General features: G+C 42.7%; 1 protein-coding gene and 2 long non-coding RNA genes across 3 annotated transcripts; 1 reads left to right on the top strand and 2 right to left on the bottom strand.

The window, feature by feature from the left end:
* Positions 1-1,639: 1,639 nt before the first annotated feature.
* LOC132474631 (uncharacterized) lies at positions 1,640-3,165 on the bottom strand. The gene is made up of 2 exons (XR_009529692.1): positions 2,890-3,165; positions 1,640-1,995 (listed from the first exon to the last, which is right to left on the bottom strand). It is a non-coding gene; the product is annotated as an uncharacterized LOC132474631 (long non-coding RNA).
* A 7,625-nt stretch (positions 3,166-10,790) lies between these two features.
* Positions 10,791-11,472, top strand: LOC132473877 (putative nuclease HARBI1). The gene is made up of 2 exons (XM_060074161.1): positions 10,791-11,220; positions 11,302-11,472. The coding sequence occupies exons 1-2, from the start codon at positions 10,791-10,793 to the stop codon at positions 11,394-11,396; spliced, it is 525 nt and encodes a 174-aa protein (XP_059930144.1). The 3' UTR covers positions 11,397-11,472.
* Positions 11,473-12,197: 725 nt separating this feature from the next.
* On the bottom strand, positions 12,198-12,690 carry LOC132474170 (uncharacterized). Its single transcript, XR_009529608.1, has 3 exons — positions 12,514-12,690; positions 12,372-12,419; positions 12,198-12,287 (listed from the first exon to the last, which is right to left on the bottom strand). It is a non-coding gene; the product is annotated as an uncharacterized LOC132474170 (long non-coding RNA).
* Positions 12,691-26,665: the final 13,975 nt, after the last annotated feature.

Raw genomic sequence — 26,665 nt, forward strand, 5'->3', positions numbered from 1 at the left:
TATAGAACATTAAGTATTCATGTCAACTGTGCAATGCAATTTAGTCCAACCAACAATGTTGAGTTTTGGGTCAAGAGTTGGGCTCACTGTAGTCTCTTTGTTAGCAAGACACACAGGTTTAAGTCAGACTCTGTCTGAGGCTGGGCCAACTACGGTGCACATGCGCATTTCGACACTACCCCCCGGGGAGTCTGGGTATTCGTGATGCCGGTTGGGAAAAAGGGGCTATTGCCTTTTGTCAATTTGTTTCTGTTAGGTTTAGTTGGGTTAACGGGTTTGGGGTCTTTATTGTTTGTGTGTTGTTTATTGTGTGTAGTGTTGCCGCCACCGTTACCGAGACATGCATGTCCGTTGGTTGGGTGTGCGGTGCGCTGTGTGTTGCGGGTGTGTGTTAAATAAAGGCAGCTCTCGGGATCGTGCGGTGTATGAGGCACGAGAGTTGCGTCACCGTTTAACCTGGGCTCCCGTCTCGTGCAGAACAAGTTTGACCATAATGTCGAACTTGTTCTGCACTTTGGTTTGCTGCATTATCTGCTGCTGAACTAGCTACATGTTGCTTGTTCTATTGCTGTCTGGCATTCAGAAATGTAAAATGGAAGTTTCACATTATTAATTTTAATAAAGTGAACTTAAAACTCGTTTTGCATTCTTTGAATTTTATTTTATTTTTTAAATGATATTAACCTTAATTTGAAATATTAAGTTAACACCCCTGACTTATTTTTTTGAGTTTGTAAAATATAAAAATCTTAGTTGGTATAACTCTAACTTTCAAGTTTGTCTAAAGAAGAAAATGACCTTTTTGATGGGCTCAAAACTCAAAAATTGATTGCAGTAAGTTGCCTTGCAATTTTGAGTTTGCTCAACTTTTTATTTTTTACAGTGTGCCATCATGGGAAATTAATGTAGCCTAGGCCTATTGTAAGTACACTGTAAGACATTTCAGGTCAGTTCAACTTGCAAATGAAGGTTCACCTGCTGCCTTAAAACTGCAAGTTAACTCAATTTAAGATTACCTTTGTTTCAACTCTGAAAATAAAGTTCAAAAGGTTGATTATACTACACTGTTCTAGTTGTCACAATGTTGTTTTTTAAGTTGTCAAAGTTGACTTAACTTTTAATCACTTGTAATCATAACTTGATACCATTAGTTGAAACAAAATATAATTATACATCATTGATACATGAAAACTTTTAATCACATCTTGTTTAAACTTGATACTGTGGCCCTTTCCCATTCCTTTGCTCTGTCTCAACCCTACATCTCAACCCTAACCCTCATTGCTCAATCTCATTGCTACCCCTCATTGCTACCCCTTAACGGTCCCCTACCAAATGGGACAACCCTACCCTGTGACGTCATCATGGCCTCCCCATGCCCCCTAGCAGATAACCAGACCCCTGGTAATGTTACAAGAGACAGACTGGCTGCCATTGTCTCGGGCAACGAGCAAGACCCATTGTAAAGATGTTTAACCTGAAATGGTATTTATATTTTGTAATTGGCCCGGCCTGCCAGACTGGCCACACTCACACTGGCAGATTTGAGCACGGATAGGTGCTAAAACAGCCACGGTCACGGCCAGAAGGCCTAGTGTGAGTGCCCCCTTAGATAATAATCGGTTAAGAACAAGAACACTTTAGAAGAAACCCTTTATTTAAATAAGAAACACTGAACCACACATCTAAAAATACACACAAACACACACCTAAAAATACACACACACACACACACACACACACACACACACACACACACACACACACACACACACACACACACACACACACACTCTCTCTCAGCTTTTGAGAGAATGGTGGAGAATCACATCTTCTCCACCATTTCGCCAACTTTGCCTCGCTCTCCTCATGCCTCGCCTGCCCCCTGGCACTCTCCTCTTGGAAGGGGTGTCTGGGGTGGTGGAAGAGGTGCCTGGGGTGGAGGAGCATGAGGGAGAGGTGGGGGGGGCTGGTGGCAGTGGACTCAACGAAGTCCTGAAAGAAAACGAATAAGAAGGAATTAGGAATTATATGCCAGAACTGGTTGATATGGCCATATGTTATGTACAATATATAATAGCTATGTACACAATATAGTACTGCCAAAAAATACATTGATTAACCATGTAATATTACTAATATAATATAATATCTTAGTAGAATAATACTTATAGAATATTACTAATATAATATATATATGAGTAGGTATATATTACTTATAGATTATTAATAATTAATAACTAATAATATTACTAATATTACTTTCTATATTAGCTAAGAGTTTATTGTTTACTGTTTACTGTTTTTTGTTTACTTTTTATAGTTAGTTAGTTAAGAGTTTATTGTTTATCTTATCTTATATTATAATTATTGTTTACTGTTAACTTTTTATTTTACTTTTTATAGTTATCTTAGAGTGTATTGTTTATCTTATATTGTATATAATTTAATATTGTGTTGCGTTTCTTTCTGTAAACTACTGGACAATCAATTTCCTTGAGGGAGTCATCCCAAAAGGATCAATAAAGCCTAATCTAATCTAATCTAATCTAATCTAATATAATATAATATATTAGTATAGTAAAGCTTATTTTTAACCTGGAGTCACTAGAACATGGAAGATCTGGATATCATACGACATGATATCCAGCCCGGTCCCGGTCTGCAGCCCCGGCGACGGCCGGGCTGCAGAGCTCTTGATCGGGCATGCATCCCGGCCGAGAACCGGGGTCGGGCGGCCTGCGCAAGTCGGCCGGGGACTTTCGCGATCTTCCGCGAAAATCGGCCACAGACTTCCAAGAGTCCGCGGCCGGGCTTCGAAGCTCGCGGCCGGGCTGCAGAGTATAATTAATAAAATAATTACTAGTTAATTACAGAGAAAGTACTTACATTTGTGTTTTTCCAATCCTGTCGCATCTTTTTGTCCTCCATCTTGTCTAGGATATTTCTTGATTTTCCGTTTTCTCGCAAGGTATTGTGGGAGCAAGTCACAACTGAAGCGCTTTGAGGGTGCCCATCGAAAATCTCAATTTTGAGGGGATGTTAGCCCTCCCTCCTACCCCTTAAACTACAGTTAAACAGTAATGGGACATTGCTCCACGGTGCGTGCACGCGCAACAGCGAGGGCTAGGGCTGAGATTTTCTTTGGAGCAAAGGAATGAGATTCAACCTGTGAGTTAAAACAACATTTTTTTAAACATTATCAATACAATAACATTCTTTAGCTAGTAAAACAAACAGATATTTCATTATTATTGTAACTCACAGTTCTGAGTTAAACTAACTTAGCCGTATTTATACGACTCCCCATTTAAAGTTAAGAGGATTACAATTCTAAATTTGTTTCAACTTGCATGGTAAATGACAGAGCTTCACACTGAATTCTTGCATTTGTCCAAGAACATTTATTTTATAAATACATTTATATAAACTTTAACAGAAGTTAAAGGTTTTAACATGCCATACCCAATGTATGTCTCTGTAATGTACAGAGGGTGGACTTGCAGACAGACATGACAGTCAGAGAGAGGGTGGACTTGCAGACAGACAGACAGAGGGTGGGTGGACTGACAGCGAGACAGAGGGTGGGTGGACTGACAGCGAGACAGAGGGTGGACTCGTAGAAAGAAAGAAGGTGAGGTGGGGTTGAAAAATGACGTATGTGAGATAGTAAACAGATAATCATAAAATCTCGACATGAATATGAACAATGTGGAACATTGAAACATCTTAAACATGTCTTTGCATCAAAACAGGCCTCACTGAGGTTGACAACCGAGAGTGCTGAGGAAAGGGGGACAGATGGGCAGGTGTCATAAGAGTCAAAAAGTGAGATAACCGGTCCATATCGTCATGTGAACAAAAACAATGGTGTACATTATAAATACTTACTTACATTTCACTTAATTGAACTGTTAATTGAACACAATTTTAAAACTGTGAATGAGAGAATAAGTATGGCGAAGTTGTACAGAGGAAAAATGTGGTATACGCAGAGCTTTACAAAACATCAACATCCACGTCTAAAAGATTCTTTAACCACAATTCGAAACAAAAGTTTGTTTTCATTATACCTCAAAATGTTTTGCACATTTCAACTATTTTAGATTTTTCAACAATTTCAGATTTTTCAACTTCACAAGTGACACATTTGTCACGCATACCTGACTTGTGCTGAACAAACTAAGCCGATGAAAACCTGTATGCTAGTTTAAAGAACAAGGCAAGCTTCCCAAATAACTGCTGCCTCCTAGTAGTTGCTTGACAAGTGCATTTCTTTGTTTACATGCGATATCTAAGCATTTTATTTCTGAGTCCATGGATTCTGGCTGAACATTGGTCCGGTTTAATGTTCATGACAACCCTCTGAAGGAACTCAAAAGAATACTTCATATTACGTGGGTACTCAAGGTTTAGGCAGTAGATTGCACCCAGTAACATGGCAAAGCCTGTGGACACATCTCGGAGGTCATGTAGGATTATCTTCTCCTCTACTACCAGAGCCACGTTGAAAACATCCAATGGAAATGCATCATGCAGAGGGCCTTCGTGTCCAATCAACAGTCCAACTTGCATTCCGCTCATTAGCACGTCAAGGGTTTCACCATGAGCCTGAAAACATAAAGACAAAAACACACATCTTAACTGACTGACTTGAACATCACTGCTAGGCTAATAGAGAAAGGCTACAAATGTCTTTGACATTAATTGAGTGAGTGTTGTCATTGCCTTTCTGAATGTTCATTGTTAAGCCCAAATAAAACAAACCAACAGTAATTTTGGCCACTAGGAGGAGCAAAACTGAGAGAAAATGTACTGAATGTTCTCCATTTCTCAAAAATGTAGTATATTCTGATTTTAAGTATGAATAAGAATTCAATGTTATATACATTGCATTTTAAATGAAAGAATCATTACAATAGACTATGCATCACACAGCTACATGCACATGGACAGAAACTCCGGGACACACCTCTTAACTAGCATATAACATGTGGTCCAAAAAAATAAATCTAGGATGCAGCCCACTACTTTATCATCCCAGCAAACCCTTCTCTGATATACTATACTACATACTAAGCTATTTTAAAAAGTATCCTAATGTGATAATTTAACATTACATTATTTAAAAACAATATAAGTCTGGATATTTTATTACATATTGGTTAAGTTATTGCATTTTAGGTTTCATTACATTTTCAATTTAAATTAAGGGCACATTTCATTAATTTTTCACTCATTTACTATTTTATTTGTAAAAAATCACCCCTTACGACTTATGAAAATATTTTTTTTAAAACAAAACAATGTAATATAAAATGTGTAAATACGGTGTCTTACATCACACATCCTGATTATGTCAGAGGAGTCTTCTGCAAGGTAGCATGGAAGACCAAGTAGGACAGCTGCTCTTTTGTTTTGGTTCGTGTCCTACAAGAACAAGACAAGAGTTTGTGAATAAGATACCCAAGCCAGAATACTAATTTTAGTACATTAACAAGAAATGATTTCTGTGCAGTACATACCTCCTTTTGAAGACAACTGAGAACACTGCTCAGGCGCACCCTCCTGCCTGATGCAGCAGCTTCTCCGTACATCTGTAGAACACCTGGCACCAAGGCATCAAGTCCAATTTTGAAGACTGTAAATTGTGATGCTGAATATTACATTATAAACTGAATAAAACAAAAACACAAATCAATATTATTATTCAATTCATCAGTAGTGCCAACATGAGTTAATTAAGTAGGCTCTAAAACCTCCAACCTGTTGATAATGATTAGTTAAGCATTTAATATATCCTATCCTTCCTTTCCTACCTCTCTGACTAAACATTAAAATAAATATATTTTACAATCTGTTCAACTCAATGGTTTTAACTGGTAAACAGCCCTGTGCCATCACATATCCTCTCCTCTGTCATCAGCCTACTCCTCTGTCAACCAAAGTAATAATTCAACTGTTCTCAGACACTATTTTTTATCTATAAATGACGTTCATTTTCAGTTAATTCATCAAATTGCAAGCCGTCGTGGGTAGATGTGTTCGAGCGACTTGAACTAGGTGGTAAACACTCATTCGTGACGTGAATTTAAACCGCGTTGACGCGGCACGCAACCCCTAACCCTGCGTTCACACCAAAAGATGCATTTGCTGCCCGAACGCGTTGCTGCCGAAGTTTTGCGGCGCCGCAAATCAAGTTTTGCGGCGCGGCAAGGTTTTGCGGCGCGGCAAAAGTTGAAATATTTCAACTCGAGCAGCATTTGCCGCGCCGCAAAATACGTGAACGCGCCCTCCATGCCGCGCCGCAAATCAGAAAATGCCGCGCCGCAAATCAAGTTTTGCTGCCCGTTTTCTCGGCAGCAAATGCATCGGCAGCAAAGCAGCAACGCGTCTCTACATTCACTTTGAATGGGATCACGACGCGCGGCAACTTTTTGCATCTTTTGGTGTGAACGCAGGGTAATACAAACACAAGACGAGACGAACATTTACGCTGTGTTAACATGTAACTAAACTAAATAAACGGACATGGAATTTAACAACGACATACTTGTTTGAGTGGTTATTGCAAAAGAACAGGTGACGTTAATGGTAAATGGTATTAAACAGAAAGTTGTAATGATGGTACTTGCAAGATTATAATAAACTGCCGTAGCGCGTATGATAAATGATATGGTTGATAAACGATTTGAAAACAGTATGAAGATAACGGAACACATAGACAAACACACAGGCAACATTTACACTCAGTCTCTTAATAATGTCCTGGGTAGCGTATCGCTACCGTGACGGTAGCCATGCGTCCCGTCACACAAGCTCCATCTGTCTGTGTAAAACATAGGCCTAATAATGAGCAGCGCATGCTGCTCATTATTAATTATCGGCATAATATCCATGTTAAAACAACTTTACTAAATGAATTGGAGTAACTAGTCAATATAAAATACAAAGTGAGCAAAGCACGAGCACGAAGTGACGAAACCCTAACACGCAGCCTCAACCGTTAGGTGGCTAAATAGCAAACTAGCTAACTCATGTCGGGCTCGAATAAAAAATAATGTTGCAGTCACATTTTCCAGGCTATTAAAAAAGCACAACCTACACATTTAACGTTATTACGTTACTACACATGAGGTTAATGTTAAAAGACTTAATTAGAGATAGATACGAGGCTAAACTCACCTGCTGTTCCTCAGCCTCGTGTAAAAAAATCTACTTCGACACGTTCACCACTCGTCACTTCGGTCCCCGCGTCGCGTTACTCCGCCTCGGTTCTAGGCCGTTGTCAGGCATAGTCTCTTCCCGCGTGTCGAAGTAGTCCTTGATCATTTACTACAAAGTGTCTGTATTTCGATATGATATATGACTTATCTGCGGTGTTTAAATTATTCTGTTCATGCTTCAGCCTTGCCATGAATTAAAGAAGACAATTAAACTCAAAAGTCCAAATATTAATTTTGTAGCTCCCATTGGCCCACTCCCGCCTTTTCCCCCACGCCCCGCCCCCCCATCTGATAACTTTGAAACCCAAGTTCAATCAACACATACTTATCTGATAACATTTTCAAATAGTCAAACACAATTAATAACAGTAAGTTCTACTTTTTAAAACTCACGCAGATGAGTTCAAAATCCAAAACTTGTTAGAGCTCTTTGTGTTAAAGAGAGGAAGTAAGTGGACTTAACTAAACGGAGCTGTCCTGTTTTACAGTGTAGCTTTCAATTCCTTGTTCTTTTGTTGAACATATCCCCCACTAGATTCCCCCACCCCCACACAGATTTTGTTCTGTATAAACCTATATGGTGGAAACCGATGCGCCCTCTCAACCACAAAATGTTTGAGTCACTTCTATGGAAGTAAATCGGTGCCATAGGATTTTGAAAATAAAAAGCCATTGAACTCTATGCACTGAATATTTATGCATTGAAATAACGTGTCTGGATTTGAATTGAAATCCTATTCAGCTTTACTTTTCAATGTTAAAAATTCCAAATCAAATATTCAACGTTAAATTCAATGTGGGGACGTTGATTACCGTGAAATTCAAATCCAAATACGTTATTTCAATGCATAAATATTCAGTGCTTAGAATTCAATGGCTTTTTATTTTCAAAATAAGATGGCACAGATTTACTTCCATACACTTTTCCTTCGTCATGCTTAACTGATCATACCTCTCCCTCGTTTGTTACACAATGGACACTCCCAGAACCCCTCTCAAATTTCAGCCAGCCTGACAATTCACGTCTGTTAATTTTTTAATGGAATTCTGAACGTGTCCCGCCCCCGAAATACCCTGGCTATAGCCATACTGCCTTGCGCGCAATTTAATTTCACGCTGCGAGGCAGCCTGGATTCCATGGATCCGATTTCCGCCTGAGATGGGGAACCAATCACAGAACGCTGAGGGACGGCAAGACGATGATGACGTCCATGCGACACACCCATCGTCTTCTTCCGAATTGCGTGTGTCTGACGCATGGACATAAGAGCTGTGTTCGAAATCGTTCCCTATACACTCACTCACTATTCCCAATATAGTGTTCATGATATAGTGCACTATACAGGGAACGAAGAAAGGAGAATTCGGACACTAAGCTGAACATTTCTAAACGTCATTTGCGTCAGTAAATGCGCCGGGTATTTGTGTGATGCAGACAGAGGCGCCCACATCATGTAAACAAACCGGGCACTCACGAGGAAAGCAGAGGCCTGTTTCAGGTAGCTGGTTTTGAGGCAACCCCGAGTTTGTTCGCTCCGAGTTAGTGGAAACTCTGGGTTTTCCGTTTCAGGTAGCAGGTTCAGCGCAACCGAGAGTTAGTTGCTGCGGCAACATACGCCGTGGACCTAACCTGCTCGGGAGGTGGTTAGACCTACTCTGAGTTTGTTGTCTATAAGGCTGAAGGCAGCTCTCCGACAGAAGGAAGTGTTAGAAATGGCATGTCCTTTTCTACGAGAGCCTGTGGATGTAGAGGCTGCGATCCTCAGAAGGAATCTCTTTTTACGCAATTAACACATATGCAGAATGATCCGCCCCGTGCTTCCCGCCCGCTCTGTACTACATTCACTTTAACGTTGTGGCTTTCCCATGATCAGAGTAGCTGACTAACCACGGACCTATAACTGCTGCAAGTCAAGAAACTAATTTTAAGAATGCAAGGCAGAAAAGACCCTGGTACTGCTTTTAACCAGATGCTGTTCTTCTCTACATGCACATGCTCCGCATAATCGTCTGCATTGTTCACTGAAGTAAAACCCTTTGAGTAAACTGTTCAACAAAATAACTTTTCCCACCACAGCCCGTGTTCTAATAAATACAATCTACTTTTTATGAGGATTTCTTTATTTCCTGAAAGCACAAAAAAAGTCATTCATATCGGGTATGTTTTTAGAGCAGGGAACAGTATCCCAGTTTGCACCTCACTCACCTTTAACTTATGTTCCAAAATTTGGATCTCCAAAGCATCCTTTTGCATATTTTGAATTGTTACAATTGCATGGAGGTTGGTGAGGGCATCTGGTTCAAGTAGGGCGATGACGCCATGGAAGAAGATGATTAGACAGTGAAATTATTACTTGAGCGCAGAATATTGCCCCATCCAATTTGCAACATGCTGGGTTGCGTGTACATATTTAATTATTTTGAATAACCAACCTCTTATAAAGGCACTTCTATCCTGGGGGGTGGGGGGGGGGGGGGTCAGAGGAGCTCTCCCCAGGGATGCCCTCAGCCACAGGACGCATACTCTGTTGTCTGAGGGCCATCTCCTCAGCCTCTGTGAGGGCTGCAGAGGTGGCCTCTGCTTTTTTTTCGATTTGCTAACATGGAGGAAAATGTTACCCTAATATTCAGTAAGCGCTATTTTGAAGACAATAGGCAGTGTTGGGGGTGGCTGGGAAATGTACTACTTACATTTACTGCTTAAATATAGGCCCATCACATGTTGAATATAGCTGTTAAATTAGGTACAGCAGGCAAAACCGCACAATTGATTTGATTTCAATTCAACATTAGTTTACCTGTTTGAACTATATTTTTGTACTTCATCTTCATTTGCTGCCAAGTCCTCTTGGGGCAACTCGGGGTTGCGTAAATTGACACACACACACACACACACATACACACCATTTACATATTGAATAAGTGGAAGATATTAAACTTTCCTCTTATTTTTTTTTATTTTACTAATTTATTTTACTCACGCATTGACTTGTTCAGCTATTTCAGGCCAAGCTCTCTCTGGGTAACTGTTCGGCATACGCGTTCATTAGAATTTCCAATTCCGTGGGAGAAAGTAAGTGGATCTACGCTTTTGGTCCATGTTTGATCATGTTATCAGAGATCCATTGATGATGGCTCTTTAGAGTCAACAGGCACGCCCTCAACCCAGAGTGAACATACTCAGAGTTGATTAACCCAACGCTGATCACCTGTGGGGTGTTCCACAAAGCCGGTTTTATCACATAACCGGGTAAGTTAACCCAGGGTTTTCGGTAACCCTAGGTTTTCCGTTCCAAAAGGATCACGGTATGTTAGTTGCTATAGCAACATATGCTCTGAATCAAACCTGCCGGTTTTATCACATAACCGGGTAAGTTAACCCAGGGTTTGCGGTAACCCGAGGTTTTCCGTTCCAAAAGGATCACGGTATGTTAGTTGCTATAGCAACATATGCTCTGAATCAAACCTGGTCGGAGCAGGTTTTGCGCAGGTTAAGTTCAAAGATAACCCGGTTTTGCTCAGGGTATTTAAACCCGCGTTCACCACAGCTTTTACGTGATCACAATGGCATGCTCTTTTGACGAGAGGCCGATTGATATCGGAGCGCAAATAATTCGTGCCATTCACAGAGAGAGATTAATCAGACCACGGCTCGACATATTGTCCTTTCCGGAGGACTTTTTGCTGGAGAGATATCGTTTTTCACGTGATTCTTTGCTTTATTTAAATAACCTTCTCCAACCATACATTGCAAATGTGACCAATCGTGGATCTGCCCTCAGTCCACTCCAAACAATTTGCACAGCTCTCCGTTTTTTTGCGACGGGAAGCTTTTTGTACAGCGTAGGAGATGCTGAGCACATAGGCAAAGCCACAGTCTGCCGCTCAGTACGTAAAGTTTGTCTTGCGCTGAAGCGGTTGTTGCGGAACTTCATCGTATTTCCAGGCCATAAACCCACGAGACGCATGAAAATGGAGTTTCACCAACTTGCAGGTCAGCATTATCTACTTTACGTGTTCCCAAATGGCACCGAAATTATCCTCGTTGACTTTTCATCTGGGTGTTTTATTTCAGGATTTCCAAATGTAATTGGGTGCATTGATGGCACACAAGTGCCCATACTGGCCCCATCTATAAATGAGGCTGATTATGTGAACAGGAAAGGCTAGCACAGTATAAATGTTCAGGTAAGTGTACACTGCCTATATTGGATATTTCCAATATCTCCATGGTTTGTTAATCGCTGTCGATCTTTTTCTTTTATCACTAGATGATATGTGCTTCCCACATGATCACCAATGTAGAGGCAAAATGGCCTGGTTCAGTCCACGATGCAAGGATGTATCGTGAATCCAATTTGAGCCGTAAATTTCAAGAGGGTGAGTTGCATTCTGAACATATCATAGATCTCATATAATTGTGCTTGTGCAAGATAGCTCAAGGTTTGTATTTGATCGCAGGGCAATTCGATGGGTGGATCCTAGGAGATCGAGGGTATCCATGCCTCCCGACGCTCATCACCCCGTACCCTAATCCCGCTCCTGGACCACAGACTACATTAAACCGGGCACACAGCAGAACCCGCGTTAAGATTGAAAACACATTCGGGATATTGAAGTCCAGATTTCAATGCCTACGTGGACTAAGGGTTTGTCCGGAACGGGCATGCGACATAATTGTTGCATGCGCCGTCCTCCACAATATCGCCACCCTGCGCAAAGAGATGCCTCCCCCCTTTGACCCGTTCCTCGAGGAGGAACACATTCCCCAAATGGATTCAAGGGCTGGACAAAGGATGCGGGAACACATTTGCCAAAATCACTTCAATTAAAAAAAAAAAAAACACCAAACACTGTTTTTATCAATCATTTTTATTCTTTAGTTGCTGAGGGAGGAAAAATTATATAATTAGACATTGAATAGCAATATCATGTCCGCGTTGAATTTCTGCCCAACCTCCTTTTTTTTACCTCTATCAGCAGCTTTGTGTACTCCATTTGCAAATCAGCCTTTGCGATTTCCCGCTGAAGATGAAGTCGATATAATTCTTTAGTAGTCAACTGAAATAGAGGAAAATATTGTTTTAACATTCAAGCGACATACTTGGCCAATAAATTAAGTGAGTAGCCTAGGATATGTCTTACATGCTGATATTGCGACCCTGATGTACCCGCCGCTTCCTCGACCACAGTCTGTTAAGAGACTGTTATGAGTTTGAGAACACTGTTAGTTTAGTTGAATCGTCAATAATGACTTGGAACTGGCAAGAAAAAGCGAGGCCTATACCTCAGTTCTTTCAGACCCATCCATGGCAATATTTTCATCGGCCTCCTGTCATACAAAGAGCAATTATAGGCCTATTGGCTGAGTATTTTGAGATGCGCTTACAACAGAAATGTAAAAAAAAAAAAACAGGCCTACCGGACTTACATAAACTGGAGGATTCGTAGCCGGCTCGATTAAAAGCAATAATCCGTCTTGTGAAGTTGATTAATTAGTCACGTTTTGGAATAGAGCCACATAGGCCTATACAGCAGGCATACAACAAACATGGGGTTTTCTACCCAGCTACAAAATAACATTTGGAACATTTGCGCTATGACACACACACGGCTTGCATGTGTTCGCATACAAAAAATGAAATAACAAAAAAACCTACATTCAACCAGTGGGTTGACAGTGGACGGAGATGGCCCCGGACTCTCGGAGGAGGTACCTCCAGGTATCCCCTCCATGCCAGGGCGCCCTGCATTAATGGTTAGAGCCAGCTCCTCAACCGGGGTGAAGGTAATTGGAGGGCCCGATCCAGTCTGCCGACTGACGGCCCTCTTACGATTGGCTTTAAAAATAAAAAAATGGGCTATTAAAATACAGGAGGAGTGACAAATAGGCCTATGATAGGACAAATATGTAGGACGATGGTGGGAAAAGCTTACCAGCTTGTACAACGTTTTTGTATTTCATTTTTACTTGTTCCCGAGTTCGTTTGGGGGCCGTCGGATTACATCTTTATAACAGATTATGGAATGTTAAGAAAGCTTAACTGAGATAGGTAATGAATATATTCATAGTTCAAATATTTAGGATAGTGCTTTTACCATGACACTTACGAATTTACACAGTCAGCTATCCTCTGCCAGGCTTTATTTCTCATTATGGCAGATGCTTTTGTGTTGCATTTCCTCATTATCACTCACTTTTCCTCATCGTAACTCTCCAGGAGAACCTGGAGGTCGAGATCTGAGAAATATGCGTCCCGTTTCGCCATATTGATCGGTAATTCCATGATCCATACATCACGTCTTTATAGGTTTGGCGTGGACGCGCACAACCCTGGGTTAACCAACCGCGAGTTGATTGAACTAATGCATAACCGCTGCTGTGGAACCGAAAACTCTGGGTTGGTCGGCACAGGGTCAATCAACCTAGAGTTCAGCGTTAACTCAGTGTTTGTTTAACCTCCGTTCGTGGAACACCCCACTATTCTGAAACCGAAAACACAGAGTTTCTTTTCAACCCTGAACTCTGAGTCAACCAACTCAGAGCGCAGGATTAAACTCAGAGTATGTTAAACCAGCTACCTGAAACAGGCCTCTGGAGGTTGTGTTGGTGTTAGGCTTTCAGTAGAAAAGGATCCAATCGCAGACAGAATGCTCGGTTCAAAGACTTTCTCTGAGTTTATTCCCAGCAAGGCACAGGTATCATACAGGCACGATCCGACAGAGACTGAATGGGCACACTGAGCTTAAGTAGCCACAAACCAATCAACACACATCAGCAACAGCTGTGTTCACAAACTCAGGGGATCACAGCAATCCAAAGAAAAGCAGGAAGTAGCAGGGTGGAGTCGAAAGTACATTGCAATCCAAAACAAACAGAAAAGCACATGACACCACTAACTGACCTACAAAATATAAAAAAACACATGTTGCTGAAAAAACAGGAACTTAAACATCAGGATCCCTTACAGTACCCCCCCCCCCTCCTACGGACGCCTCCTGGCGTCATAACTGGGGGTCAAGAATGTCATCACCTGGAACCCAGCACCTCTCTTCTGGACCGTAGCCCTCCCAGTCCACTAGGAACTGGAGGCTGCGGCCCCGGCGACGAACCTCTAAGAGCTGGTGAACAGTGAAGGTCTCTGAGCCATCAATGATTCGTGGTGGAGGAGGGGGCTTGGGGGCGGGGCAGAGCTGGCTCAAGGCAAAGGGCTTAACCTTGGAAACATGGAAGGTGGGATGGATGCAGCAGAGGTTTGGGGGAAGCTTTAGACGGACAGCAGCGGGGCCAATAATTCTCTCAATGGGGTAAGGACCAATGAAGCGGGGTGCGAGTTTCCGAGACTCCACGCTGAGTGGAATGCCCCGGGTCTCTGCTCCACTCCTGGCTCTTGGCTGTCCTCAAGAGCAAAAACGTCATTCCAAGCAGCCCTCGCCAGCCGCAACACCCCCTCATCCAAGACATAAAATGCCATGTATGCCATGTTGCTAATGCAATTGAGTGGCAATTGGCGACAGCATACTTTTTCCAGGTCAGTGTCCATCTCCCTGCAGTGTCTACACGTACACCAGTGGGGGAGAGCTCCGTCGGGTTCAGGGGGCAGGTGTTCCTCCATCAGTGACATGACGTCAAACATCATGCCTGGAGACCTGTTCAGGATTTTTTCCAAAATCGTGTCCTTCTGGCCAGGCTCCAGACAGTCTAGTTTTTCCTTCAAGAAAAAAAGTACAACCATTTATATTAGATCACTGGGGTAGGCCTAAAATCAAATGTATGTGATATCTTGTTGGGTTGTGAACATTGTAATTGTAAACATTGCGGTTGTATACAAACCTTTGTCTCTGCTGTGCGGCGCCTCTGCAGATCTTCGAGTCTATTTTGAGTGTCCGCATCAAGGTCCCTTGACCCCTTCCCTCGTTTGTTTCTACCCCCCCGTGGAGTTCGTTGCTTTCTCCTCGAGCCCATCGGCACAGGAGTGAAGTCGGACGACGCGGTAGAAGTTGAGGTCTGCAAAAGCATACAATGATCTGATGTAAATAATAAGCGTACCATTTTTTATAGAATATATTACAACATAGATTACTACACCTACTTGAGAAGATACATAAATGTAGACTACGGTTGCTGTGCAAATTGTTCATGCTATCGTCATGTATTATGTTGACCGACACTAAGTAGGCCTGACACTGATCGGTCAGAAAATATACAACCAATTAAATCTAGGATAAAACATCTCCCCGTCAACTAAACAAAAACGATGGGTTTTTATTTAGTGTAACACAACACAAGAATACAGTACTTCAATATCAGACATTGTCTACTCTTCATGAATAGATAGAATACACACGTACCTCAGACATCCTTCAGACGCTTTGCCGGCTCCTTTGAAAACAAGCGCACACGGGAGAAGTGGGTGGGGGCGTGCGTTGTCAATGAGTTTTTACGACAGTGTTGTATTCCGAAGCTACAGGGGGAGCTGTGTACTGAATAATGCGCAGACAAATACAGCGAAAACCCATAAACAGCGAAGAAAATACCAAAGTTGCATAGTGGGCCTTTAAGTATCAGATTAAGCGGAGTTGCTGTAGCCAGCGTTTTGCCTGAACGCGTTCATTGGACGATAGTTCATGAACTTGTTGATATTTTGGGCGAACGTGAACTGAATGTACTGTATTACTGCCTGATGAATGTTACTGTGAACGCGTTCATTCTGGTGTATGTGAACTGCACGCTCACTCAGTTTAACTTTGTTCAATACGGTGCCAGACTAGAAAACCCGGCTAAAACACACCGTAAGCAGGCCTTTAATGATTCCGGTATTTTCAACATTGAGCCCCCTTTTTGGCTATGAAATAGAGTGGTTGGCAACGAATGTTGACTATTGGTCCTGTCTCGGGTATTTGGCTCATTTAGAAACGCCCCTGCCTGCTTCAGAATGACGAGTATGCACAAACCTTTCCTTAAAACAACCCTAAACGTTTGTTATCAGAAATGTGCTCACCGAGTGGTTAGTTGTGTTTGTTGATGTTTTAAATCAAGTATCGTAGTGAAATACAATTTCTGTCGTGTTTTATTCCACATTTATTGCATATTGTAAATCCCATTGATTTCTGTTGGAAGACTCATTGCTTGTTGGCCGGAAATGGAAAGGGGGGCTGTTTACTTTTGGTTGTAGCCTTTTCACTCGCCAACGTCCTTAAATATGTAAAAATATGAAAAACATCCTATCTGCCTGGCAACACCAGCCACCAGTGTCGCACTGCCGCATGTGTCTTCAAAAAAAATAAACAGCATGGCTACGACAGCAGCATGTAGGCGACAAAGCAGCAAGGAGGCGTCATACTCGTACGATCATTTAAACAAGTTGTATGACAAGGTCGGTGAGGATGGGAACAATCTTACATTTCTGTGCAAACTTTGCCTGCCGGCTTTCAAAAAGAAAATCCGCCCTTCAGTCACATCCACAGCAAACCTGAAACGGCAGAATGAACCAAAGCACCCGGCTAGCCTTTCAAGGTATGTGAGATATGTATAAAAAATCAAAAGACAGTTAAGACAGATCCTCGACCTCGACCCAAATCCCATTAACTGCGTACAGTAGTGCCTGCGTTTTCATCTCCCAACCGCAGCTTGACAACCTGGAGATGTAGTATATTGTCAGAGAACTGCAGCCTTTGAGTAAAGTGGAAAGCCCAGCTTTCATAAACATAATTAAGGGGTTGCAGCCATCCAAAAAGGTAGCCTGGGTATACCCATGCTGCCTTGCGCGCAATTTCATTTTGCGCTGCTGGGCAGCCTGGATTCCATGGATCCGATTTTCGCCTGAGATAGGGGACCAATCACAGAACGGGGAGGGACGGCAAGACCATGACGACGTCTATGCAACACAGCGAAGCTTGTAGTTTACAGATCCAAAATAGCAGCAGACGTGTTACCTTTCGATGCAGCCTTAGATAGTGTTCTAAGTAGTTTAGAACGCATGTTTATTTTTAAATAAAGAGCAACTTTCAGTGTTAAACTCTTTCATTACCAAGAAGGATGTCTTTGCCCTGCTACAAACAGGCTTTGATTCGCTACGTACAGACTCATATGATAGACATTCGTAGTGCCCAATAAACGGCTCCGGGCAATCGTAAACCACGCCTCAAATACGAGAAAATTAATGTCTGGCGTTAACCAGGCTACCAAAAAGGTGCCATCGACAAAAAAACTACAGACACTGTTAATCAAGAAATTTAAAACAAACATGTGAACTTAAGACTGAACTGTCTGAGATCGATGCTGTGTGCACAACAGCAGATGGCTAGTCAGCTGTGAACAAGGCATTTATGGGCATCACTGTCCACTTACTAAACAAAACTGATATTTATATTTATATATTAAGAGATATTCTGCAGTACTAGCATGCTGGCGGATTAAAGGAGCACATACACATGATGTGTTGGCGAAATTATTGTCAGAAGTAAACAAAGTATTCACAACAAGGTTGTGTGTACAGTAACAGACAATGCTGCAAATTTTGTCAAGGAATTCAACTGTTTTTGAATGTTTATTGCTATTGATACTGGAGTGCCAGAGACAGTGGTCCACTTCGATGAAACTGAAACTGAAGATGACATTGAAGTGTCAGCCTTTGCTGCCACCAGTGAGAACTCAGATGAAGATGACCAGATGGAGTCTGAGCCTCTCTCAGGTCCGGATCATCCCTATCTGCTCTGTGGAACCTGGTTAAGCCAAGTACAAAGGCTTCAGATGCTGTGGAGGAAAAGCTTGGGATTGGCTTTGTTGTCACAAACACTAACTACCAAGGCAGAAATTAACGTGACTGAGGTCCCCCCTGAAAATGATGCCACTCCCCTACATGATGAGCTTATTGTGCACACTTTGAATGATGAGTTTGGCTTTCGCAGACTCTCTCCCCAGGAAGTCGAATTCATGCACAAGTGTGGATGTGATGGGGCCTTTAGCACTTGCACTAAACATCCTCCAAGCAGAGAAGAACATCTTTCTTGGCTACCTGGCTCCAACTATTGTGCAGCTACAATGTCATATGAATGACCTGTTGGATGAGAGCAAAAAGCCCACTGCAGCAGAGGGTGTCATTACATGCAGACCCCTCATAAATAGTATCTTGAAGTCTTCTGGAGGAAAGGGACCACATACTCTCTGCTATACTGGTACCAAGATTCAAACTAGACTGGGTCCAAGATGAGGAGAAACAAATGCAGCACAGATTGATGCTGAAAAGAGAATTTCCAACCCTCAACTCTGATGACTCAGCTGCAAGAGACTCAGGTCAAGCTCAGTTCAGTGGTAAACGTGACAAGAAAGATCCGGCAGCATCATTCTTCAGATTTAACAAATAAACGGAGGTTATTCAAAAATAGGAAGAATCTGGACACCTATAGAGTGGCAAAGTCACGCCCCTTCCGGTAGAGCCCACGGGACCTATGAGATCGAAAAATATGAATGGGCTTCAATGGAGAGAAAGTAATTATTTTCTGGTCCCAGCCTTTATATGCCCTGGATCACACGTATGTTTTTTGTGTATTTAAATGAGAATTTTCATGCAAAGAAAACTAAAAGATTTCGCGAAGAAGTTGTTAGGCTAAGAATGTTAGATTTTTGTGAGGCCGCTTTGTGAACTACAGCTCTTCGCTGCTCTCGACGCAATTGATAAATGTCACCACCCGCACTTGGAACTCTGGTACAGACATGGCGATCTCTCTTCTCCACTCGCTCCTCTTCACCTGCTTTTTTCCAAGGGGGGGATAAAAGGATCGAAAGAGGTGAAAAGTCATTATAAGTCGGGGCATGTGGAGAGTTTCAGATATGCAGATTGACGGTCTTGTCCACGCCAGACGCAAGGAGCGTGACGTCGCATACGAGACATGGAGTCTTTCTCATTGTGTTTTCTCTACAGCCTTTAACTGAATGATTGCTAAATAAACGGTCAAACTCCTGACAAAATAATTACTTTCTCTCCATTAAAACCCAATCATATTTTTCGATCTCATAGGTCCCATGGGCTCTACCGGAAGGGGTGTGACTTCGCCACTCTATTTGGATACACCAACCACAGATGGGTTGGATGAATACATGCAGTTTTCAAAGCTCAGTGGGGTGTTCCACAAAGCCGGTTTTATCACATAACCGGGTAAGTTAACCCAGGGTTTGCTGTAACCCTAGGTTTTCCGTTCCAAAAGGATCACGGTATGTTAGTTGCTATAGCAACATATGCTCTGAATCAAACCTGGTCGGACCAGGTTTTGCGCAGGTTAAGTTTGAAACATAACCCGGTTTGGGGTATTTCAACCGGCGTTCACCGCAGAGTTCATGTGTTCACAATGGCATGCCCTTTTGATGAGAGAACTGCTGATATCAGAGCGCAAATTATACATGCAATCCACCGGGAGCGATTGATAAGACCACGGCTCGACATCTTGGCATATTGGATGACTTTTTGCTGGAGTGGAGAGATATAGATTCTCGCGCAAATCTTTAATATATTTAAATAGCCTTGCATAGCCAACACTACCAATCGAGGACCTGGCCTCAGTTCACTCCAGACTATTTGCGTAGCCCTCCGTTTTTTTCAAATGGTAGTTTTATCTAGGCTATAATGCTGGAGATGCTGAGCACATCACAGTCGTTTCAGATGACCCATCCAAGATTTGTATCGGCCTCCTATCATACAAAGAGCAATATTGTCTGAGTACTATGCCGAGAGGCATTTACAACATAAAGTATAAAATAGTCCTAACGGACTTGCATCCACTGGAGAATGTTCGATCGTAGCCGGCGGCTTCATTACAAGCACTGATCCATCTTGATCTGTGAAGTTGATGAATTGTCACTTTTAGGTTTTCTACCCAGTTACCAAAAAAAGAAACATTTGGAATAGTATGCGCTGTGGCAAGCACACGGTTTGCATGTGTTACTTCGAAGGCAAAAAAAATCTAAAATACAAGAAAACACAAAAACCTACATTCAACCAGTGTGGGGTATGGCCCATGACTCTCTGAGGTGGTAGGTACCTCCAGGTAGGCTACCCCCTCCATGCCAGGGCGCCCTGAATTTATGTTTATTAACAGCTCCTCCACCGGGGTCAAGACAATTTGAGGGCCAGATCCAGTCTGCCGACTGTCTGCCTTTTCACGATTGGCTTAAAAAAATGGCTTATTTAAATTTATACCAATACGATGGTGGGAAAAGCTTACCAGTTTGTATGTTTTTTATACTTAATTTTTATACTTGATCCTCTGACCGCTTGGAAGCAATCGGAGTACATATTGTTTTAGAAGAAAGGGGTTATGTGGTAGGATCTTTAAGAATGCTCAACTGGGATATTTATATATTCATGGCTCAAATATTAAGGATCATGCTTTTGACGTGTAACTAACGCATTTACGCGGTCAGCGATCCACTGCCAGGCTTTGGTTCTCCGGGTTCCAGAGGTTTTAGCGTTCCCTTTTCTTGTGATAATGTCCTTCTCCTCGTCATAGCTCTCCAGGTTAGTTCCATTTCATTGAAATAAGCGGCCCGTTTCGCCATATCGATCAGGGTTTCCATGATCCATACATCACGTCTTTTTAAGTTTGGCATGGACGCGCACAACCCTGTGTTAACCAACCCCGAGTTGATTGAACTAATGCATAACCGCTGCTGTGGAACCGAAAACTCTGGGTTGGTCGGCACAAAAAAAAACTTTTTTTTTCAAATTATTTCAGTGATTGCCTCAGTTCACAATTCCTTTAATGCAGAATACTGTTACCATTTTTGCCATATTAATCATGATGTTAAAATCTCATTCAGCTGGGAGATTCCAACTTTGAGAAGCAGCTGATCTTGAATGCCAAGAAAAAGTTTTGAAGGTATATTAAAAATTGTTGTGATCGGTTTATTGGGATATAGAAGTATGATGTATTGCCAATGGAGTTGACCATATTGATGTGCAGAGGTGAGCTGCATAAAAATAACAGAGCATACCTGTGTCTTTCTTTTACAGGAGGAAAAAAACAGCAGATCCACCAGGGAGAGACCACTGTGACCAATGACAGAGGATCTTCATTCAGATAAGGGACTGGACAGATAATAACACCGTCCATGGCCCTGCACACTTTGACTTTTTTTTTATTATTATTACTTTAGTTATTTATGTGGAATGTAACCAGTGATATTCATTCAGTTAAGGGATTTTTATTCACTGGTCAGAAAGTGGGAGCACTGTCCATGGCCTTGGACTCTGACTGACTCTTTTTAAGTTATTGTTTTGCTTTACTTATTCATTGGGCAAACAAGCCGAAAAAATTAAAAGTGACTTAATAATGTTGAAATGTTTTGCACTTTGAATATTGCACTTTCAAGTTCAACCTTAAATTTTCTACCTAAATTTGTGTCATTAGAATGGTTACTTTACGGTTCATGTAACTTGTTTGTTGAACCTGCCTGGTATATTTTTCCAGGATTCCAGTATTCATTTTTAATATGTACGGAAATGAAAATTATTTTTGCACCGTAAGGTCTACTGTCCTGTTTTTCTTATAATAATTCCTCATTAAAAAAGAACATTCAAGCAGAAAGTATTTCCTCATGTTTGAGAATATACTGTAGGGGTGAAAGCTGCAGCTGCTACTAGTGTGGACTGAATGGACAGCAACAATGGGGAAAGGCTGTCCCCTCAATGTTAATGTAAACCCTGGTTGGATAAAGATTCAAAATTGGATATGAAGATGAAATCGAATGCATAGTTTCAGTGTTAAAACTGATAAAAAAAATGCTGTCGGTGGTTCTATATGGACTGTGGCATCCATTTTGAAAAATAATAGCTCACAGCAACAAAAAAAGAACTATGAACTAGTTAATTTTTGGAACTGTAAACTTAACTTTTAAATTATGAACGTTGAACTGAACTAGTTCATTTTAAAATTTGTGAACTGAACTTTGAACAAGTTCACGCAGTGGTTCTCAACCTTTTTTGAGCAAACGCCCCCCTGACCTTACCGTGATCCTCTGGCGTCCGCCCGCCCCCCGCCCGTGGGTAGGCTATATCCATTACCAACCCCACTCACACTCATTGCTTAAATAAAAACACTTTTATAAGCAATAGTAGGTTGGTTGGATGAGAAAAAAAACACAACCAAATCAGCATTGGCTGTAATGTAGTTTTTTAAATCAAAAGGAACATTAAATGTAGGCTACAAGACGTGTCAACAAAAATCATGTGCACATCACGTGACCAACATATGCACGTCACCTGAATAATCAAGTCAACAGTTAACTATCACAAACCAGATTGCGTGCGTGAGGCTTAACTAGGTATTGTATTTTAAATGCAACTTTCTTTTTGTGGAGACTATGCTCAGAGCAGCTGGAACTGCACAACAGCAAGAGGAATGAGGAAAATGGGCTATTAAAACAAAATTAGTGAGAGCCCTGTGCTTGGTGGCCCGCTGCCAGCGTCTTGGCGTCTTGACATTGTGAGGTCAATTTCAACCGGAGAGCGCCAGAGTTAGCCAGGTCTAGGCGGTTGCGGTACTTTGACTCCATGTGCAGAGCTTGGCTGAAGCCCTGCTCTACAAGATAGGACGTGGGGAAAGCGAGGAGCAGAAGGTGGACTCTCTCCCACAACTGAGGGAATCACTGGCCATTGGTGAGCAACAACGCTCGCCAACCCGAAGTACAGAATGTTGCCATTGCCTCGGCATCAATTTGGAGGTAAATTAGGCTCTCCTGGCTAGCCTCCTTACTGCTGGCGGCATCGTGTTGGAGTGGCTCCATCACCCAATCGGGGACGGCCAGCTGGTCCAGATCTCTGAGACGGACATCCATATCTGCATTGACTGCCTTCAAGTGGTCCGTGTAAACCAGCAGATGGCCATCAGTCATTTCATCCAACACCTGAATGTAAGTACAGTAAGTTATTTTAATGTGTAGCCTAGGCTATTTTCTGAAAAGAATGATTAATGGTAGCCTAATAATTTATTATTAGCCTACCATGGTAAGCTGTGGAAAGTTGCTAAATTGAAGCCAGCTCAAATTTTTTCCAACAAGCTCCAGCTTTGCAAGAAGACTGCGTATGGTGGCCCTCGAATGGATGAGAATCACACCATCCCCCTGGAGCTTCAGCGACAACTCGTTTGTCTTCCCAAAGAAGTCCGAAGGATAGAAGACATCGTGGCGGCAGGACCATAGGTGGTCTTTCAAAGTCGCATCGGCCTTCTCCAGGAATTCGAGGACCGAGGGGAACAGCTCACACAGCCCTTGGAGAGCCAGCGCACCTCCGTATGAAACAGCAGGCGCTGAAAAGACTTCATTTTCTCCACAAAGCTGCCTGAAGAGCCAGTCATTAAGAGCATGGGCTTTTATTTTATTTATGGATTTGACCGCTACATCAAGGGACTGATGGATTGAGTCAGAGATGTTTTTTGCCACCAAGTTGTGACGGTAAAGTACACAGTGCACGGTAAGCACATGTGGGACCTCTTTCTTCAGGAGCGTCGCAAATCCGCGGTATCTGCCGACCATAGCCGGCGCTCCGTTCGTGCCACAGGCAATGTTTGTCACCGGGATGTGGCACTGTCGTCGGCAGTTGTTGTCTCATCAAGCTGGATGCTGAAGGTGACGCCCACGTAAGGTGGGACACAGCTGCTGCTCAGTGTCGAGCGACATCTCCCGTATGCGCCAGGGCAACAGTATCATTGCTGAGCGGGATGGCCTTGATGACTGGCGCTCCTTGACTGTGGAGATAGCCCCTTTTATTTCCAGAATTACCAGAGGCTTACCTACAGTGAACGGTAGGCCAGACTTAGCAAATAATAAAGCTATATTGTAAGACGCCAACAACCCGCTTTTACTTTGATTGATGTTCCGGGCGAACAGGGTGTTTGATTGTGGGACGCCTTGAATGCTGATCCCTCAGAAACTTGAAGTATGCCGGATCTTTGGATGCCTTGTTGGATGTTTTTTAAATAAATGTAACCATAGAGATCATGATCATAGTCCACCAAAGACGTCAACGTCTTTGGTGGACTATGTCTCTGCTGTTCAACACTACAAATGGTAATTGTAAAAAGACACACCGTGTGAAGATATTTTTTCGATTTGGCAAGTAGCCGTTTAAAAAGCGGGATAATGTATTGTACGTCGCCGGTCATTATCGAAAATAAGCCCCTTCAGGGCGTTGCAAGACACCTGTCCTCCTTAATTCAAGGAGCAGGAAGAGAAAAGCTCTCTCCTGCTGGGATTTCATTAAAATCAAATAGGGTTAGAAACCCATGAATGAAAAAATTGTATTTATTTCAGGTATTGTTGGGAAAAACGGTCTGTCTAGCTACTGGACCAGATAAAATGAGACGGAGAGGTAATAAAGTCTATCGGCACGAGGACCTTGGATTTATTAAGTAAAGTGGCAACGGTTATACAGAGTCATAAAGCGTGAGAAATCGAATATGTCTAAGTCCCTAATCAGCGCTGATGGTTCGTCTGGAGCTTCGCCTCCGTGGAAGGTCTGCTTCAGAAGAAGGTGAAGAGTCCCTGTGTGATACAGTCTTATGCTGTATCCTCCTCTCGATGAGGTGTGTGCGTTTGAGGTGTGTGCGGTTCTGTGTGTTTTGGCTCCCAGGCCCTGAGAGAGCTTCGTAACGGGGAGAGTTCCTCGTGTCTCTGGTGTGATAAATTAAAACGGGGGAGTGCCCCCCCGAAGTGTCTCGTGTGTGGTAATTTAATGTGGCTCTGAGGCCCTGGTATGGGCAGGTGTATCTCTTGGTTCCTCCTAACGGGGCAGAGCTCTCAAAATGTCTCCTGTGTGATAAATTAAATGTGGCTCTCAGGCCCCTAGTATCTGCATGTGTTCCTTCTAGTGAGGGAGAGCTTCGAGGTGTCTCCTGTGGGATAAATTAATGTGGCTCTCCCGTTCTGGAGATGATACTGGTGCATTGTCTGAGTGTCCACCATCTGCCTGCCTGGGAGATGGGGCCTTCAGCTCCGGCCTTGACCTGACTATATATTATCATGTTTGTGTTATGTGTTCGTTGGGTTTAGAGCAAGAGTTGACTATATATTAATGTGCCTGCCATATGATGTGCTCATCAGGTTATTTTTCCCAACATATCCCCCTCAAGTCGTCGCAAGACGACTTTCACTCATTAGGGGTACGAGGGATAGGACTCCAGCACGGGACTACCATTATAACACCATTAGAAATAACAGAAAGAAGGCAAAATGATCATAAAAACAAACAACCATGAGCATGGGACTAAAACAACTCGCTGGACCGGGCGTATGGGGAACCACGTGGGAGAAACGCTACCCATGCTTCAGACATGGGTATGCCATACACACCCCACCTAGGGGGTGGCATCCACCCCGGCCTTACATCGCGAGCAGACAATACCAACAATACTGGCAGCAGATGATACACAACAAAACCAACACCAAACCATAACAACAACAACAAAATGCAACAATAAAACTACCAGTAAACAATAACGATATAAACAAAAATGCAACAATCACACAAACACTACACAATAACAATCACAAGAAAGAAATGCAACCCTGAAACGTGTCCCTAAATAATAATAATAATATCAGAAAGATATGAGGTAAACAACGAATGGCAATCCCCCTCAACCCATCCCTAGATGACCACACACTAAGGATGTGAGGAGGAGTTAGCTGGTCGTGTAACAATAAGCAATCACACGCATGGGGTATTCGGGGTAGGCCCGGGGCACGGGAACAACTGAAACCACGGAATAGTCCTGAGCGTCATCACGGGCAGGTGGACGCAAGGCGCCACCTGAGCATTAGACCCTTTAATTCAACTGCGCTCAGGACCTCATCTGATAAACGGGCAATCAAGGCCCCTGGAATCTCGCCCGTGTGTATCCCCGAGCTCCATCTTGTTCTCCAGCCGGATCAGGTCGGGCCCCTCTGGCGGTCCCTCGTCCAAACTCTCCGGTGTATACTCGATCCCCAGGTAAGCTTGGATGGCACCTGCTGCACCTGTAGCGCCCATCGCTCATTGGGCTCTCCATCCATCCTGTGAAGGGGTCATTAATGCCGGAGCTCTCTGCCAAATCTAATCTGAGGGACTGTAACCCTGCCAGCACCCTGGCCACCGACCCATCCGGTGCTGTGTTATTGGGGATAAAAGTACAACATGTCGTCTTCATCATCCCACACACCCCTCCGTGCTCTGCCAATAGCATATCTATATCTATATAGTCCCTTGACCTTATCCGTGGAAAAATTGACAAAACGTTGCTGATTATAGTATATATTATTTATCCAATCAACATTTTTGTTAATAGTGGACCACCAAAACAGGACTGATTCAAACCCTGCCAAAATTTGATTGCATCATTCTTGGGTAGTTCGTCGGCTCCGGGCGTGTCTGCATCTGGCTCCTCCTCTGGCCCTGGAACTTTGTGTT

This window comes from Gadus macrocephalus, chromosome 16 (assembly GCF_031168955.1).
Source record: "Gadus macrocephalus chromosome 16, ASM3116895v1".
In the NCBI taxonomy this organism is placed as follows: domain Eukaryota; kingdom Metazoa; phylum Chordata; class Actinopteri; order Gadiformes; family Gadidae; genus Gadus; species Gadus macrocephalus.

Coding starts and splice junctions, on each gene's coding strand:
- LOC132473877 (XM_060074161.1), top strand. CDS start 10,791: ATGGCATGCTCTTTTGACGAGAGGCCGATTGATATCGGAGCGCAAATA. Junction 11,221..11,301: donor GGAGTTTCACCAACTTGCAG/GTCAGCATTATC, acceptor GTTTTATTTCAG/GATTTCCAAATGTAATTGGG.